Below are 15,408 nucleotides of genomic sequence, written 5' to 3'. Positions count from 1 at the left end.
AGATGATGCGATCAATGTTTGATAGATGATTCCAATCACAAACAAAAGGGATTCATATATATGATATATAGCATTAAACATATGCAAAAGAATGTGAGCTGAAAATTTGCCAACAGAGAGTAATATCATCAAAATTGAATTGACTAATAGAAAAATAGAATTAATATCTCATTCTCCATAGTTTCTTCTTCTAAAAAAAGTAATGAAATAACTAGTGCTTGATGCCAATACAATAATTCTTTATTTTTCCCAAAGACCACAAATAGAGCGAGACAGAGAGAGAGAGAGAGAGTACCGATTACAGTTCAGAAACAAAGTAGACTATTCGCCACCATTGGAACTTGAAATGCGAGTAATCGAGGGGTCAGAGTTCAGATCTGAATCTTCGAAATCGCTTTAATGGAGCTTCGAAATCGCGTCGATGGAGCTTCAATCTGAATCTTCGATGAAGCTTAGATTTGAAACTTCAATGGAGCTTCGAAATCGCTTCGATCTGAATCTTCGAAATCGCGTCGATGGAGATGGAGCTTCGATCTAAATCTTTGATGAAGCTTAGATCTTAACCTTCAGGAGCTTCGAAATCGCTTCGATTTGAATCTTCGATAGAGCTTAGAGAGGGTTGAGAGAGAGAGAGAGAGATCTGTGCGTATGTATTAAGGGTTGAAAGAGAGAGAAAGGGCTCTAATTCAAAATAAGGTTTCACTTTCACAAAAGGAGGCGCGTGTGCATACTGCATTTGGAGGCATTTTTAAACGCCTCCCATTATAAAACAGTGTCGTTTTGTTTAATAGAATATGCGGCGTTTATAAAACGCCGTTAAATACTAATAACAGTGACGTTTAAAAAAACGTCGTTAAAAAAACATCACCAAATCTGCTTTTTCCTGTAGTACTGGTTGCGTTTTTACCTGTTCTGGATTTGAGTCAGTTAAAATATATGAACCTTCGGAAAGATTGAGTAAGGGGGGGCTCAAGTTAACTCCATTTTTAAATTTTATCATTCTGTTGTATATAGAACCGGAGGATGTACGAGCTTGTCTTCCTGCTCTACCATCCTTAAATTAAAAGGCTTTCGACTACTTCAGAACCCTATAAAGTACAAATTGTAACGCCCTCAAAATAATACACAAAACCCATCACTTTAGACATGCATTGATATAAAAGAAACCAACCATTTCTATTCATCAGAGTAATTCTTACAACTGTATTACATGTTAACAACAAAAGCAAATGCCCTGTGGGCTTACAGCTTTCCAAGTCAACACCTGGTTACACAAAAGAAGAGTACTAACTCTATACAAAATAAGCCCTTGGCTTGATATACATGTAATACAAACAAAATAAACAAAAAAGAGTCTTCAACTCTCATCATCATCCAAGCTATGTCCTTGGAGGTGGCATACTACCTGTGCCTGAAAATAATGTCACATAAAGGGTGAGCCAACGCCCAGTAGAGATATGCTAAACACAGTATGAGCAATGACTGAGACATTAGCAATTGATAAATGTTCAATTTCCATAAACCAATTCATAACCCATTTTCATTTCATGACCACTATGTTCATATTCAATTCAATTTCCATTTCTTATCAATTTCACAATTTACATCAGCGGCTCAGAACCTGGCCAACCACTTATATGAGACAGTGACTCATATTAAACATTTCCCGTTTTTACAATAGATAAACATACTAGTTGTATTAACATCTCAACAGATAAGCATACAAGCTATATCCACATTTCAACAGATATGCATATTAGCTATATCAACACTTCCAAAGATAAGCATATGAGCTGTATCAACACTTCCAAAGATAAGCATATGAGCTATATTAACACATTATCTGACAAGCATATGAGCTGTATCAGTGGAGTCCATCCCCTATCTCCTCCCAAACAACATCCGGTTTAGAGGTCCATCCACTATCTTCCCCTAAACCGTGGAGTACATCCTCTATCTCCTCCCACACACACAACGTATATACACAAAGGTCATATACACAATCAATCAATACATAACGTTAATGTATTCTATCAACCGTCATACTCTATGAAATATCCAATTGATTAGTTTTAGTTTACCTAATCATCATGCATTGTCTACAACAATCAAAACTACCCTCCACCGGTAGCCCAAGCAATTATTTCTAAACAGATAATAAAAGCTCCAATAGATAAAATATCAATGTTTTCAAAAGTGAGCGATTAATAAATCTAACTCCACTATTCAACCATATAATGAACCAATTTCATTATTTCCAACTCAATTCCACAAAGTCACAATTTTCCCAAAATTAGGGTTTTCCACCCGATTTCCAAATATTGACCCAATGGTCTAAATATCAACAACCAATAGTGGTATCATTATTTTGAACCCACAATACACCTTTTAGACTCAAAATAACAAATCCTCTTTTAACATTTTGAAACCCTAAGTCCCAAAATTTACCCAACTTCAACACTTTATCAAAACAACCAAAAATCTAGGTCAAAGACCATAAGAGTGAGTAGGAATCCCTACCTCAAATTCGAAGCTTAAGGAAAGAAGATGAAGAAACTCAACGTGCTCCAAAACTCAATATTCTCGGATCAATGTGTAGCCTTCGACAATCAACCCAACTCTTACAAAGGCCGAAGGGAAGGGAAACACTCTAACTAGATCAAACCCTAGAGAGAAGGGAGTTTCTAGAGAGAGGAACTCTCAAAATGTCTTTTTAGAAAGTAAGAGAGAGAAAGAGAATGTAAAAAGTGATTTTAAAATGCCCAGCTGCCAACTGATATACGACATTCCCGCTCGAGCGGAGAACACAACGCTCGAGCGTCAAGAACAAAAACTAGGTAAGCTCGAGCGCAAGAAGGCCCGCTCGAGCGCCAAGACACAAGAATAAAGCACATCCGCTCGAGCGCGAAAACCAGTTTGCTCGAGCGTAGATTTTCCCCTCCTAGAACTTACACTAAAAAGTACTACCCGCTCGAGCGCCAGAGTACCCGCTCGAGCGCCACCGCTAGAGCACAAAGAAACCCGCTCGAGCGTGAAAAACATGCCTGCAGAAGTTCTGCAGAGCACCAAAATACTGGGTGTGTGCAATCTCCGCTCGAGCACAAGAAGACCCGCTCAAGCGGACCTCCTAAAAACTGGGCAACAAAGAATTGAAACCAAAGCCTAACCAACCTGTAACAACTCTGCCCAATACATCCTAAAACCCGAACAAATGGAATTAAAGGATGACAACAAGATAGATACAACTACCAACTCCACGGAATTGAGTCCGGAATACAACAGAATAGTAAAGGGACAACCGGGACCGCTATACAAACACTCAGCTGCATACTAATTTCCTTCCAAATTAATTTAACTGATTCATGAGTGACATGTTTGATTAAAGGAAAACTCTTTTCAGAAATTTACCTATTGGCATACTTTTGTTTGTGTTTTTCAAATATGTTAAAATTTTAATATGCATTGTTTGCCCTTGTCTTTTATTACATCTTACCTTTCTAATCTATATCTGTTGTGCATTTCTTGTCTTGCACTTTTATGTGCTACATGTAGGAAAGCTACTAACTGCACTGATATGTGAATACTTGGACTGGGCACAACTAGGCCACACACAAAAAGTTTATCAGCCAGAGTGTAATTTGGTAATCATGTACTGTCCAATAATGTTGCTAATTTTATTACAATAATTTTTATATGTGTTTTAGTCACCGTCTAATTTTTCTTGTAATGGATTTGTATTAATTTTAAATTCAATTGTAGCAAAAGGATTCCTAGAAAGCTAAGTTAAAAGAAAGAGTAACAATGGATATGATCTTAACAAGAATGGAGATAGTGCCCCTTTGCTTTTGGATGTTCTTGAAGGATTCTTGAAGTATGAGCTTTGGTATTAACTCATTCTTTTATTATTATTATTAGAACTCTCATTTTGGATATTAGATTTTCTATGATAAAGTCATAAGTTAATGTGGTTTTGGCAGAGTTATCTTCTAATTTGATCAGGCCATTTGGTGAAATTGTTTGCTCTTTTAGGCATATATTAGCTTTTATGCTTCACTACTTCCCAATTTGTACTTTTACTTTTATTGAAGTTTCATTCTACACCTTCACTTTTAACCACTTATTTTAGATCCTCTGATTTCAAAGTTTCACTCCAAACTTATAATTTTAACATTTATACATTCTTTATTTCATTGATTAAGACAGTATTATCAGCCTCTTATGATGTTGAACATTCATTCTTTTTCTTTTTTTGTTTTTGTTTTTTTATTTTTGTTTCAAATCAGTTTAATAAAGGGGTTTTAAGGACCAAAAGAGTTTCAGAGGTAGAACAATTTGAGAAAATTTGGGTTATTTTTGGTATGAAGACATCTGATATGCCACCAGTTATGACACAAAGTTTAAGAGGAGTCAGATCGTCATTCACCTCTACTAACGGATATGAATCTCCTCCGCTCAACTCTGCTGTTGTCTCAAATGGGGATGATTATGATAGCGATGGTACCAATTTTGCACCACCATGAGATTCTTGCATTCCACTTGTACTTTGTTAAGAATTGACACTTGTCTTTGCTTTAGCTAGCTTGTTTGAATATGTATTTTTACAAGGAATTGCAACTCGAATATCATTTTTTTAGAGCCTAAGACTAAAAATGGTTTTGCCAAATTTGTCTTAAACAAATGATTTGGTGCTATTGTTTTCACTGGGATTTTATTTGGTAGATTTGTCTCAAAATATTCATTGTTAGAAAGCTATTATTGTACTATTTATAAAATATATCATTGAAAATTATTTGCGACGGTAACAAAATAGTTACTAATTCATTGTAGGTAATTTTTTTTTACTTTTTTGCAATGGTAAAAATCAGTTTCCATAAGTAGATTAGGAAGCCATAAATAGTTTGCGGCTGTTATTTTGCGGTCGCAAAAAGTATTGGCCACCTCTATATTCGCGACCCTCATTTGTCGTCGCATGGGCCGTCACGAAAGGTCTTTTGCGATTGAATTTGCGACGGCTTGTAGCGGTTGCAAGAAATATTTTTTTAGTAGTAATAATTAAAAAAATAAACACTTGGTTTGTATTTGATTGAAGAATTTGATAAATAAAAATAAAATAATAAAAAATTGATAAAAAATTGATAAAATTCGAATTCTAAATTATATTTAGTTGATTTGAAAAATAGAGAAAGCAAGTGAACTCAAAAGTCAAAATCTCCCACTGCTGGAAAAATGACTTTTAGCGGCGTTTTAAAAACGCCGCTATATGTATAAAAAACGCCACTAATTCCTTTAGTGACGCTTATCGCCAAACGTCGAGGACGCGGCCGTCGCTATAAGTTTATGACGCTTTTAAAACGTCGTAAAATTAGTATAGGCGGCGTTTTTAAAAACGCCGCTAAATGCGATAAATAATAATAAAATGACGTCATCCAATATTTAGCGACGTTTTTAAAACGCCGTGATAGATTTTTTTATTTTAAAAAAATGTCCGTTGGCACTGTAGTGGCGTTTTGAAAAAACGCCGTTATAGCTCTTTTTTTAAAAAAAAAAATTGTTCTGAATCTGTTATATTTAACTAAAAAACATACCTGTAATAAAGCTGAAAAATAACAATAATATGAATAAAATTTTACAGCTACTTCAATATATTGACTAAATAAAATTCAATATATTGACTAAATAAAATTACATGATTGTGTCTAAACCAAAATCAAACAAACACAATCAAAAAATAAAAAGAAAAAATAGGTTAAGTCATTTGCTTGCACATGCAGATGCAATGGAATAGTCAAGCATATTACACATCATTACACTGCAGAATAGGGATTCGTATTCAATTAATCATAATAGGTTCATGTACAACAAAGACAATTTTGAGCAGGATACATTCCCAAATCCCAGTCAACACAAAGGAATGCAGAGAGCCCGGTGAACAGTGGCGCTGACACCTCCAACTTCTTCATATAATTTGTAATTTTCTGCATCATAATCCTTCACCTTTATCATAAAATGAAATTTAGTAAACCAAAGCAAAGAAGAATTGAGCATGATGCCCAGTAGTTTAAATGGGAAAATCAAGAAAAAGAATCCCTAATGCAGGTCAAAGGCATTTGCATAGTAATTGAGAGAGAGAGAGAGAGAGAGAGAGAGAGAGAGAGAGAGAGACTTATGAATTAAGAGGAATAGGATCACAATCTATGTTTAGACAAATTTTCAACTCTGTGATAAAAAATAATACAAGGAAATCAAACATAAAATTAATAATAAATCTGGATGAAATAAGGATATCAAAATGCAGCGAATTTATCCCAAAAAAAGAAAGAAAGAAAGGCAAAAAAGAAACAAAAACAATAGTGCAGGAACAAACCACAGAGCCTAGTTGTCTCCTCTCTCTTGGTTTATCTCTCTTATTAGCATGCATGGAAACTCGTGATCAAGCAAGGTGATTTTTTTGTGGATTATTTTGTGCAAGTAGTCAACCGACTATCCCTCTTAAATTTGTTAGAAAGAAAGAAGGAACAGCCAGCCTATAGCATGCCAAGCTGGCTTCACTCACTAAGAACCCTAGATTTGAGTAGTGTCCATATAAAGGAAAGTCGAGCATTATTTACAAATGAACGGCATTGTCAAGTTAGTCGAAGCTCATGTTCACAAGTACATAGCTCCTAAATCTGGTTAGATGCAATAAATTTTGCAAAAAAATTTCACTTCCAACATTATCACAGTCCAAATGTGTTCCACATAAAATCCTCACATGAGTACTGCCACTCATCAGATTGTATCATACAACCTTCATAACTTATAATGTAATTCAAATTGGAACTTCAAATGGTGTAGAACAACATGTAATTCAGAAAGAACTGATCTGTCTGCTCTTAACAGTTAAATATTTAGACATTGTAGACAATAAAAATGTAAAACATAATTGACAAGGCAAATAAGCATACCAGAACTTTTGCACTTCCGAAGTCACAAAGCTTAACCTGATGGGTGAGAGGATCAACCTGCGAATAAACAGACAGCAGGTTAAGATAAACACTCCAACTCAGTCAAGAAAGCAGATATAGAATAACATACCAGAAGATTTTGAGGCTTCACGTCCCTATGGCAAACCCCAGGAACAGTATGAATATAAGCCAGCCCCCTAAATATCTGACAAGTATTTTCAACTTTTATCAGGCTAAGGGGAAATAAAAGAGTAACAAAGAATATATATATATATATATATTCAAACCTGATATGTATAAAGTTTGACATAGATGAGCGGCATCCTCTGATTTGCATTGCTGTAATGCTTCAGAACGCGGTACATAGTCTCAGGGACATATTCCATGACCAAATTCAAGAAAAGCTCGTCTTTACTTGTTGTAGAAAAGAAACAGTGCTTCAAAGAAACCACATTTGGGTGATCCATCAAACGCATTAACTGCAGCTCACGATTTTTGTACCGCCTGTCCTGCAAGACCTTTTTTATGGCCATAGTTTCTCCAGTTTCCAAGCATTTTGCCTGAATGAAAGTGATATTAAATCATCATCGATACTGGAATTACTGAAGTTCAAATAAAACTCAGATTACATTACCTGAAAAACAATTCCAAATGATCCAGTACCCACTACACGCTCAGCCATGTAACTAATGGTCTGCAAAAGGCATTATAAATCAACAGCTTAGCTTCCCAAGTTGCAGGAATTACCCAAAAATAAAATAAAATAAAATAAAAGACATTCACTTGTGAATCTCCTCAGAAGTTCAACCTTCAGACTACATAAAAAAAATTTCAATGTCTCAATGCTTAGGTCTAAAGAGGACATGTAACTCTGCAAAAACAACAAATTCCCTAGGAAGTAGATAAATTATTAATAAATTTAAACCTTTTACAAGAATTAACAGTGGATAGTTTATGTACACCCAAAAGAAATAAAATACAAGCGGCTTATTACATACTTAACAATAATAGCCACTAGAACTGGAATATTAAATAAATGTAGCCCTCACCCGTTTAGGCTCGCCATTTTTTCCACCAATTGTAGTGGAAATAATGTGACCAGTGACTTGATCATTTCCCTCAATTACAGCAGGTGTCATTTCCTACAATGTGAACCAAATTGGATGATTATTACAAGCACAGACTACCATAACTGACGATGAAATCAATCACATCCTCTACAACTTCTTATAAAATAAATATATATAAAAAATAAATAAATCCTTTACAAGGACCCTGATGATGATGATGATACCACAAAGAACAAAGTATGTAATCTAACTAGCATCAACAATCAAACATGATTACCATAATTGAACAGATTACTTCAAAAGCAAATGAAGTTCCGAGAAATGAATCTAACTGAAGCAATGAGCGAAGATCTAAAGAAGTACGCTAAGGAAAAGCAAAATGATATGACCATAGCTTTGAAGAAAGCATCAAATGGCACAATCTACCCAATCTAAGCAATAGGTTGATTAGATTATTACAAAGGGCAACAATAAAAGCAACAAAGAAGAAAGACTGGTCAGACCCAATCTACCCCTCCTAACACCCAATAATTAGGGATAGGAATGGAATGAATGAAAAAACGAGATAAAGACACAAGGGAGACTTGTGCATAGGGTAAAATGTGAAACTGGTATAAGAATTTGTATAGCACATAAGAGGCAAAAAGCACCAAACAATGCTGTTTATATGGATGGTCAATAACATCATAAAGACTATTCAGTTAACTCATTGGTGGTTGCATTAAATTAGTGATTTGGACATACTCTTAAAGAAAAGGATGAAAAAAAGAAAAACTAAGTTGATGGACAGGTTACCTGTGTTCTCATGAAATGTGAGGAGACACGTACCTCACATTCTCACGAAATGTGGATAGATCCCATAGATCTTCTGTTGAGAGAAAGTTCCCCTGTAATTACCACTGTTGCTGTTATACATTTAAAGGCATTTCCAATAGCACCACGGCTGCATCAGAACAAGTACCTGGTCCTTAGCTTTATCTGTTTGTTCCTGCTGAATTACTTTTTGAAGCCCTTCTTTTGACATCTGACGCTGGTACACCTGCAGAAGATTAGAGCGGTTCTTAAAAGCAACAAAGACAAATCACGCATCAAGTTCTCAAACTGCAACAAAAGTGGTAATAACATTAACTAAATTATTGATGTGTCAAAACCTTTTCTTCAATGGTTCTAGTACTCAAAAATCTATAGATATACACTCACTTTTTTTGTCCATCTCTCCAGACTCTTGCAGCAGCCTGCATGAGTCAAAAAATAATAATAATAACAATAAAAGACAAAAACACAGAAGCCATGGAAAAACAATAGGGTTATTTCTTTTTTGAAACACGTCAAGGTCCTGTATGAAAATTTAGGGAAAGTAATTACTTGTTTGTCATTGGCAGGATTCCAATCAGGGTCAAATAAGACCAGTCGATTCCCACCTATCAAATTGAGGCCACAACCACTAGCCTTGCCGCTCAAGAGAAAGACAAACTCTTCCTGACAGATGTAAATTGAACTTGTTTCATCAAGTCAGCTCACATAGTTGCATATTCAATTAATGGACCAATACATTGTTTGATTTGTACTTCAGACTAACCAGTTACTTCAGTTGGCAAGAATCAATCTAAGAACTACCTGTGTGTAGTTTGAGACCAAGACAATTCGATCATCTGTTCTCTGGTACAGCTGGGAGAGAAACTGGGCTAAGACATGCATTTTTCCAGATAATTCAACCCAAACCCCCTCGCCACCAGTCCAAGATCCAGATCTAACAGAACAGATAGAACTCCAAGATATCAAAAATATTGGAAAAGAATTTCAGAAATGTAAACCAAAGAAAATATGGAAGCAATGACTTACCTTCCAGAGAACATTTCTGGAGGGAAAAAGCGCAAACAGTCCTCAAATCAGGTGAATAAAAAAAAAAATTAGACATCAAAAGCATTAGTGGAATCTAAAATCCAAGTAAATACAAAGCACGGTAGTCTCTTCTATGGCTTGGACAGGAGTGAAAAAAGCCCCACAAAATATCCTTTAAACTTTAATCAACATTTTTTATTAGCCAATGACCATCATGCATGCACCTAATTCAACCCATGAATTGCAAATTTTTAAAGGTGATCCATATATTTGGAAAGTTTGTCTATAATTAATGAAAAAAGCATTGATAAAGAACACATTTTTTTTAATTACTTGATAAAGAACACATGCACCCACACTATGGCTTACAAGTCATATAGGTGACTCTTTTTTTTTTATTTAACCACTTGATAAGGAACTCACACACACCCACACTATGGCTTACAAGTCCAAACCCACTCACCCCCAAAAGGGCCTACATCAACTTTATATTGTTGGAACCATTTCGTAAGAATTTAAACTCTTGGATTGGAACAATTGGTGATCTAACATGGTATTTCAGGGAGCTCGTGTTCAAGTGTCATCCTATATTTCTTTTCCCATTATGTTTGTTATTGTGCACTTTATTTAGTTCAGTTTGTGTCTTTGTTTATTTACCTCTCCATGTGCAAGGCGGGGTTAGACGTGATAAGGCGGAGGAGGGGTGTTAGATAGCTTAATACACATGATTGGGTCCATAATAACTTAAGCTTTTCAAATAATTGGTGATCAAGCAATTAGAAATTTCTCACAATAAATATATACTTCAAACATGGATGAAAAGATAAAATATACATCCGCGAGAATAAATTAATGCAGGAATATTTCCCTTAAAATAAATACCATTTAGCACTTCACCAGCCTTGAAAACATACAGTCGCCATCTTATATTTGGTTTTCTAGCATCTGGGGGTTCATTGAACAGCAGTGTCACACCTGATGCAAAGTAACATCTAATTAAGAAAAGAACGAAAGACATAACAAGGATATGTAGAAGCTCATGTGACCATCACTTCTAACAACAGATGCTCCAAATCCCCATTTGAGCAATTCAATCTGTTTCAATTGACATTGTAGGTGCGATGTGAATCTACAAGAATAGAAAGGTTGGGGGGAGAAGGGCTGCCCAACCAAAAACCAATAATGGAGTTATTCTGAAACATTACTAACATGTTTAACAAATCATAGCATAGTCCAAACCATATAAGATCACATGATTAAGTTACAAATTCATTGCTTATAAAGTGATGATAGAATTAAACAGCAACTTTCATAAATGTAATATATTCACTTAGAGCAATATTTGAAAATTTTCTTCCCAAGACAATATTGAAAAAAATATTACAAAAATAGCTTTCTAAATTTTGTGGGAAACTTTTAGAAAGGGCCAGCCCATTCCGATGCAGCACATTAATAACTATGTTCGAAGGACTATATGTGAGTACGTGTCAGTCACTGCCATGGAAATTTACTGAGGTCATAAGCTAGGAAAAGCATGTGGTAATACAAGCAAAGCAACAGATTGAGAAAATCAAAAAGATATATCTCAATATTCAGGTAGCCATATTCAAAATGATGGAAAGCAGGAGATCACCCCTTAATCATCAAAACGCAGTATAACATTTATTAACACCAACAAATCAACATGTTCACAGCTCTATTTAAGAGTGCCCCCTTCAGCCAAGTGAATAACAAAATGAAATTCATTATCCTAAAATGAATGCAATTAGATTATCACCTCTGACTCTGTTAGTTTCCGAAGCAAGCTTCCCAGAGAGCTCGAATGAAGGTTTTTGCTGCAAATCACAGTTAACTTATAAGCCAACAGAATGCATGCAGAAACATCAAATCTATCCAAACAAATACATGCAATATGATAAAGTTGAAAACTCAGAGAAATGAAATAAAAAAATAAAAAAAAATTTAAGGCTAATCTTTGCCCCTGCAGATGTCCTATCTTATGGACGAAAAAATTATTCAAATAATCAAATAATGCTACAACTTATAGCAGGTAGCAGACCCAAAAAAATATTACCTTCTCCTTTTCTTGCAGGGCATCTTCAGCGGCCTTCATTTTAGCTACTGAATCATCATCACCATTCCTGCTCAAGTGAATAAACTTCTAATCAGAAACTGTATCAACAGAAAAACAACCAAACAAAGGTACATTAATGATAAAACAGAGCCCCCAATAAGAACCAACTACCCAGTCGAAATGGTCTTAAAAAAGGCAACAAAACAAGGAACAAAGAATTATTACACATTATTAGATATCATGTGTGCTTCCCCGTGAGCAATAAATCAAACTGGTGACTGAAATTTCTAATCAGTTACGCAGGCCCACAAGAGCAATAGATCAAACTGACAAATGATTTTCTTTTTTCTTTCCTTATTCTTTTCTGGTACAGAATAAAATTATTTTCTATGCCAACAGAGAAAGATAAGAAATAGCTGTTTTAATGAAGGAGATGAAAATGAGGAGGCATGAAAATTTAGGGAAAAGAGAAGAATGCACTCAGCATGTGACAACAATTAAATTCTTTTTTTCCTTTTTCTTGGGTACAAAGACAACCAGAGAAGATTAATATGAAGGTCACCAGTAACATCTTTGACTGCAAACATTCCTCTGCAGTGCGCCCCCCCTTCCTCCCCCCCCCCCCCCAAAAAAAAAAAGGTGGCCCCATGAGCATAGACGGCAAGGAATTTGTTTATTAAGGTGGGCCCATGGGCATAGACAGCAAGGAATTAATTTAGAAAGTAAACAAATAACAAGGGACAACAACCAATAAATAAATGAAGAAACTCATCTCAGTCATTGCACTACGCACTGAAGAATATTTTTCTAACAAAGGAGATTTACAGACCTGCCCCACTGCACGGAGAATGCTCTTCTGAACTCTAATATCTTTCTCAACTTCAACTCCTAGGATTCTCTGTACATGATACATAAATGTTTGTTTTTTAATTAAGATCACAATATGGATGTATAAATATGTATAGAGATCTAACCAGCTGCTATGAACAAAAGAAATTGTTGTGTGGGATCCAGCCCTATAATATTATAGCGTCCTGGTTTCTTGCCTTTGTCCTTTCCACCAGCAGAACCAGACTCTGATGGTCCACTGACACGAGCAGAGCAAAGCATTGCGGTCAGTACGGCATCATGTCGCCTATGAGCAGCAGCCACTGCCCCTGGGGGAACATCACAAACAAGATCGCCACTCACAACCTGCAGAAGCATAAAGAATTAATAGCCATAAATTCCAACAGAACCATAATGCACAAAAGTTGAGAACTCCAACCAAGATATCATGTGCAGTCAGGTAGTGACCAATGGCCCGAAGAGCAACAGTTGTGCCAACATCCTCGGGTACTGCAGCTACCTGCAAATTTTCATTATTTTACAAGTGTTGCACAAAGGCAAATAAATAAATAAGAAAAAGAAGAAATAACAGCTCAACTCTCCTCCCTGAATGATAACCTTCCTCTCTGGTCTTGAGCAAAAGATGCCAACAATTATAGATTTAAACCCCCCATAATCTGCATGGGTTACAGTAGTCCCACCCCATTCATTTAAAATGAAAATTATTTATAAAAAAAAAAAACAAAAAATAGCACAAACAATGAAGAGATGATTTTGCAAGAGTACATAGCACGGTACTGAAAGGTGCTAAACCTGAACGGTATTAAAATTTAAAATACAAGATTTTGTTAAAGGCAAGTAGTCCATAAAACATAATATTAACTAATACCTTTTTTGTTGCATGATTGCTATAAAATGAATAAATTGCTAAAATTTATGAAAGAAGTGAATTAACTGTTCAATTTGCCATCATCACCATGAGATGAATTAAACACAATCTTATGATCTTGCAGATTTTAACCTATCTAAACATTCAACCCACATAACAGTTCCAAGAAAGAAAAACAATAGACAAGGCACAACATCCAATTAATATCATGACACTGCTTCCGAAAGAATTAGAAAACCAAATAGCAGTTGTGATGTAGTCCTTCATCAATAGTTGGCTGTTCTTCATAACCACATCGATGACAAATCGAACACAATTTAAACATAGATGAAATCACTGAGATCAATTACTGAAAGCACAATCTAGATCTCATAGTGCAGAGCAACACATCAGTGAAAAACAATTACTGAAATAGAGATGGAATCACTTAGACCAATTTTTCAAAACACTGATCCAAATCATATTGTAAATCATATTGTATATCATATTGTAAATCATATTGTATAAATCACAAACAAACAAAACAACTAACCTCTGATCGAAGAAGCCAAAGAGTTCCAAATCCACGGAGATCAACCACGGAGCTATGCTCAAAATCGAACTTCGATATCGCAATCCCGAGATGAATCACCAACCAGAAGAAGAATCGAAGAAAAATCACCGAGTAAGAGAGTGAAGAAGAATCGAGAGCCCGGGCTTAAGACCTAGAGCCCTAAACAAAAGTATTCACTAAGAAAAACATTGATCCGAAACAGAGATAAATCACAAACAGAACAACTAACCTCTGATCGAAGAAGACGAATAGTTCCAAATCCATGGAGATAAATCACGGAGCACTGCTCAAAATCGAACTTCGAATTCGAAGAAGAATCACCGAACTGAAGAAGAATCGAAGAAGAATAACTGAGTAAGAGACTGAAGAACAATCGAACCTCTGATAGAAAGAGAGAGCAAGAGATGAGAGAGTGAGCAAGAGAGTGAGTGAGTGACGGCTGTGCTCAAAATAGGGTTTTCAAAATAAAGGTTTGGAGAGACAGAAGAGGGTGTGGAGAGAGACAGGATTTGGAGGCGGTTTTCAAACGTCTTGATTCACAAAACGGTGCCGTTTTAACTAATAACAAATGCGGCGTTTAAAAAACGCCGTTAATTATTAAAAAAAGGTGACGTTTACTAAAACGCCGTTAATTAAACGCCGTTAAATCCCTATTTTCCTGTAGTGTCCCTCTCTCTCTTTTCTTTTTCATTATAATCAAATAAAAAATATGATTACAGTTTTTTTCCTTTTTTTATTTGTCTCATCAACGTATCCAACCAAACACAAAGTATTGCAACAGTGACTTGAAGGCCAGTGGTGTGGTTGAAAAAAATAACATATACCAGTAGTAAAGGCTTTGACAAAGTGCCCAATCACGAGCAAAAAAAAATATTTTTTACAGTAACTTTTTTTTTTTAAATTTTTTCTGTAAAGATCTTTTAGTGTAGCAATATCGAAAAGTTATTTAAATAAAAACAATAAAAAAATATTAAAAAAATATTTGACAAACTAGTCCTAAAGCAGTTAATTTTGACGAGACTTAAGTCTATTTTGATAAGTAAACTAAAAATTAATTTTTTAATTTTTTTAAATTACATCATTTTTTTTATTACACATTTTTTTAAGAAAAGTAAAAAAAAAAAAATTAAAAAATTAATTTTTAACCAAATACTCAAAACAACCCTTATTTCTGTCGCCCCAATTGCTTTTCTCCCACGGCTTCGTCT

At 35.2% G+C, this 15,408-nt stretch overlaps 2 protein-coding genes and 1 long non-coding RNA gene across 6 annotated transcripts; all 3 read right to left on the bottom strand.

Moving 5' to 3' along the window:
* Positions 1 to 5,645: 5,645 nt before the first annotated feature.
* Positions 5,646 to 8,907, bottom strand: LOC145807378 (shaggy-related protein kinase iota-like). Of its 4 annotated transcripts, none has more exons than XM_082905401.1 (7): positions 8,810 to 8,907; positions 7,994 to 8,086; positions 7,579 to 7,638; positions 7,232 to 7,504; positions 7,075 to 7,149; positions 6,945 to 7,001; positions 5,646 to 5,994 (listed from the first exon to the last, which is right to left on the bottom strand). In XM_082905401.1, the coding sequence occupies exons 1-7, from the start codon at positions 8,819 to 8,821 to the stop codon at positions 5,899 to 5,901; spliced, it is 666 nt and encodes a 221-aa protein (XP_082761527.1). In that variant the 5' UTR covers positions 8,822 to 8,907; the 3' UTR covers positions 5,646 to 5,898. The 4 variants fall into 4 exon arrangements, with proteins under 4 accessions (XP_082761527.1, XP_082761524.1, XP_082761526.1 ...); XM_082905398.1 differs by having other exon boundaries at positions 5,646 to 5,975; XM_082905400.1 differs by having other exon boundaries at positions 5,646 to 5,975; positions 8,843 to 8,874.
* Positions 8,908 to 8,975: 68 nt separating this feature from the next.
* Positions 8,976 to 13,116, bottom strand: LOC145807379 (protein CHROMATIN REMODELING 25-like). The gene is made up of 10 exons (XM_082905402.1): positions 12,977 to 13,116; positions 12,760 to 12,828; positions 11,931 to 11,997; positions 11,634 to 11,691; positions 10,739 to 10,831; positions 9,857 to 9,872; positions 9,632 to 9,764; positions 9,380 to 9,493; positions 9,166 to 9,249; positions 8,976 to 9,053 (listed from the first exon to the last, which is right to left on the bottom strand). Exons 3-9 carry the CDS (start codon positions 11,967 to 11,969, stop codon positions 9,211 to 9,213), a joined length of 492 nt encoding a protein of 163 aa, XP_082761528.1. The 5' UTR covers positions 11,970 to 11,997; positions 12,760 to 12,828; positions 12,977 to 13,116; the 3' UTR covers positions 8,976 to 9,053; positions 9,166 to 9,210.
* Positions 13,117 to 13,284: 168 nt separating this feature from the next.
* Positions 13,285 to 14,701, bottom strand: LOC145807380 (uncharacterized). The gene is made up of 3 exons (XR_014350416.1): positions 14,430 to 14,701; positions 14,180 to 14,359; positions 13,285 to 13,435 (listed from the first exon to the last, which is right to left on the bottom strand). It is a non-coding gene; the product is annotated as an uncharacterized LOC145807380 (long non-coding RNA).
* Between the last annotated feature and the right edge of the window lie 707 nt (positions 14,702 to 15,408).

The sequence above is a fragment of the Camellia sinensis genome, chromosome 14 (genome assembly GCF_055761805.1).
Source record: "Camellia sinensis isolate YWXY chromosome 14, ASM5576180v1, whole genome shotgun sequence".
Lineage (NCBI taxonomy): Eukaryota > Viridiplantae > Streptophyta > Magnoliopsida > Ericales > Theaceae > Camellia > Camellia sinensis.
The sequence above is the reverse complement of the archived record's forward strand: the minus strand, read 5'-3'. Positions and strand labels throughout refer to the sequence as shown.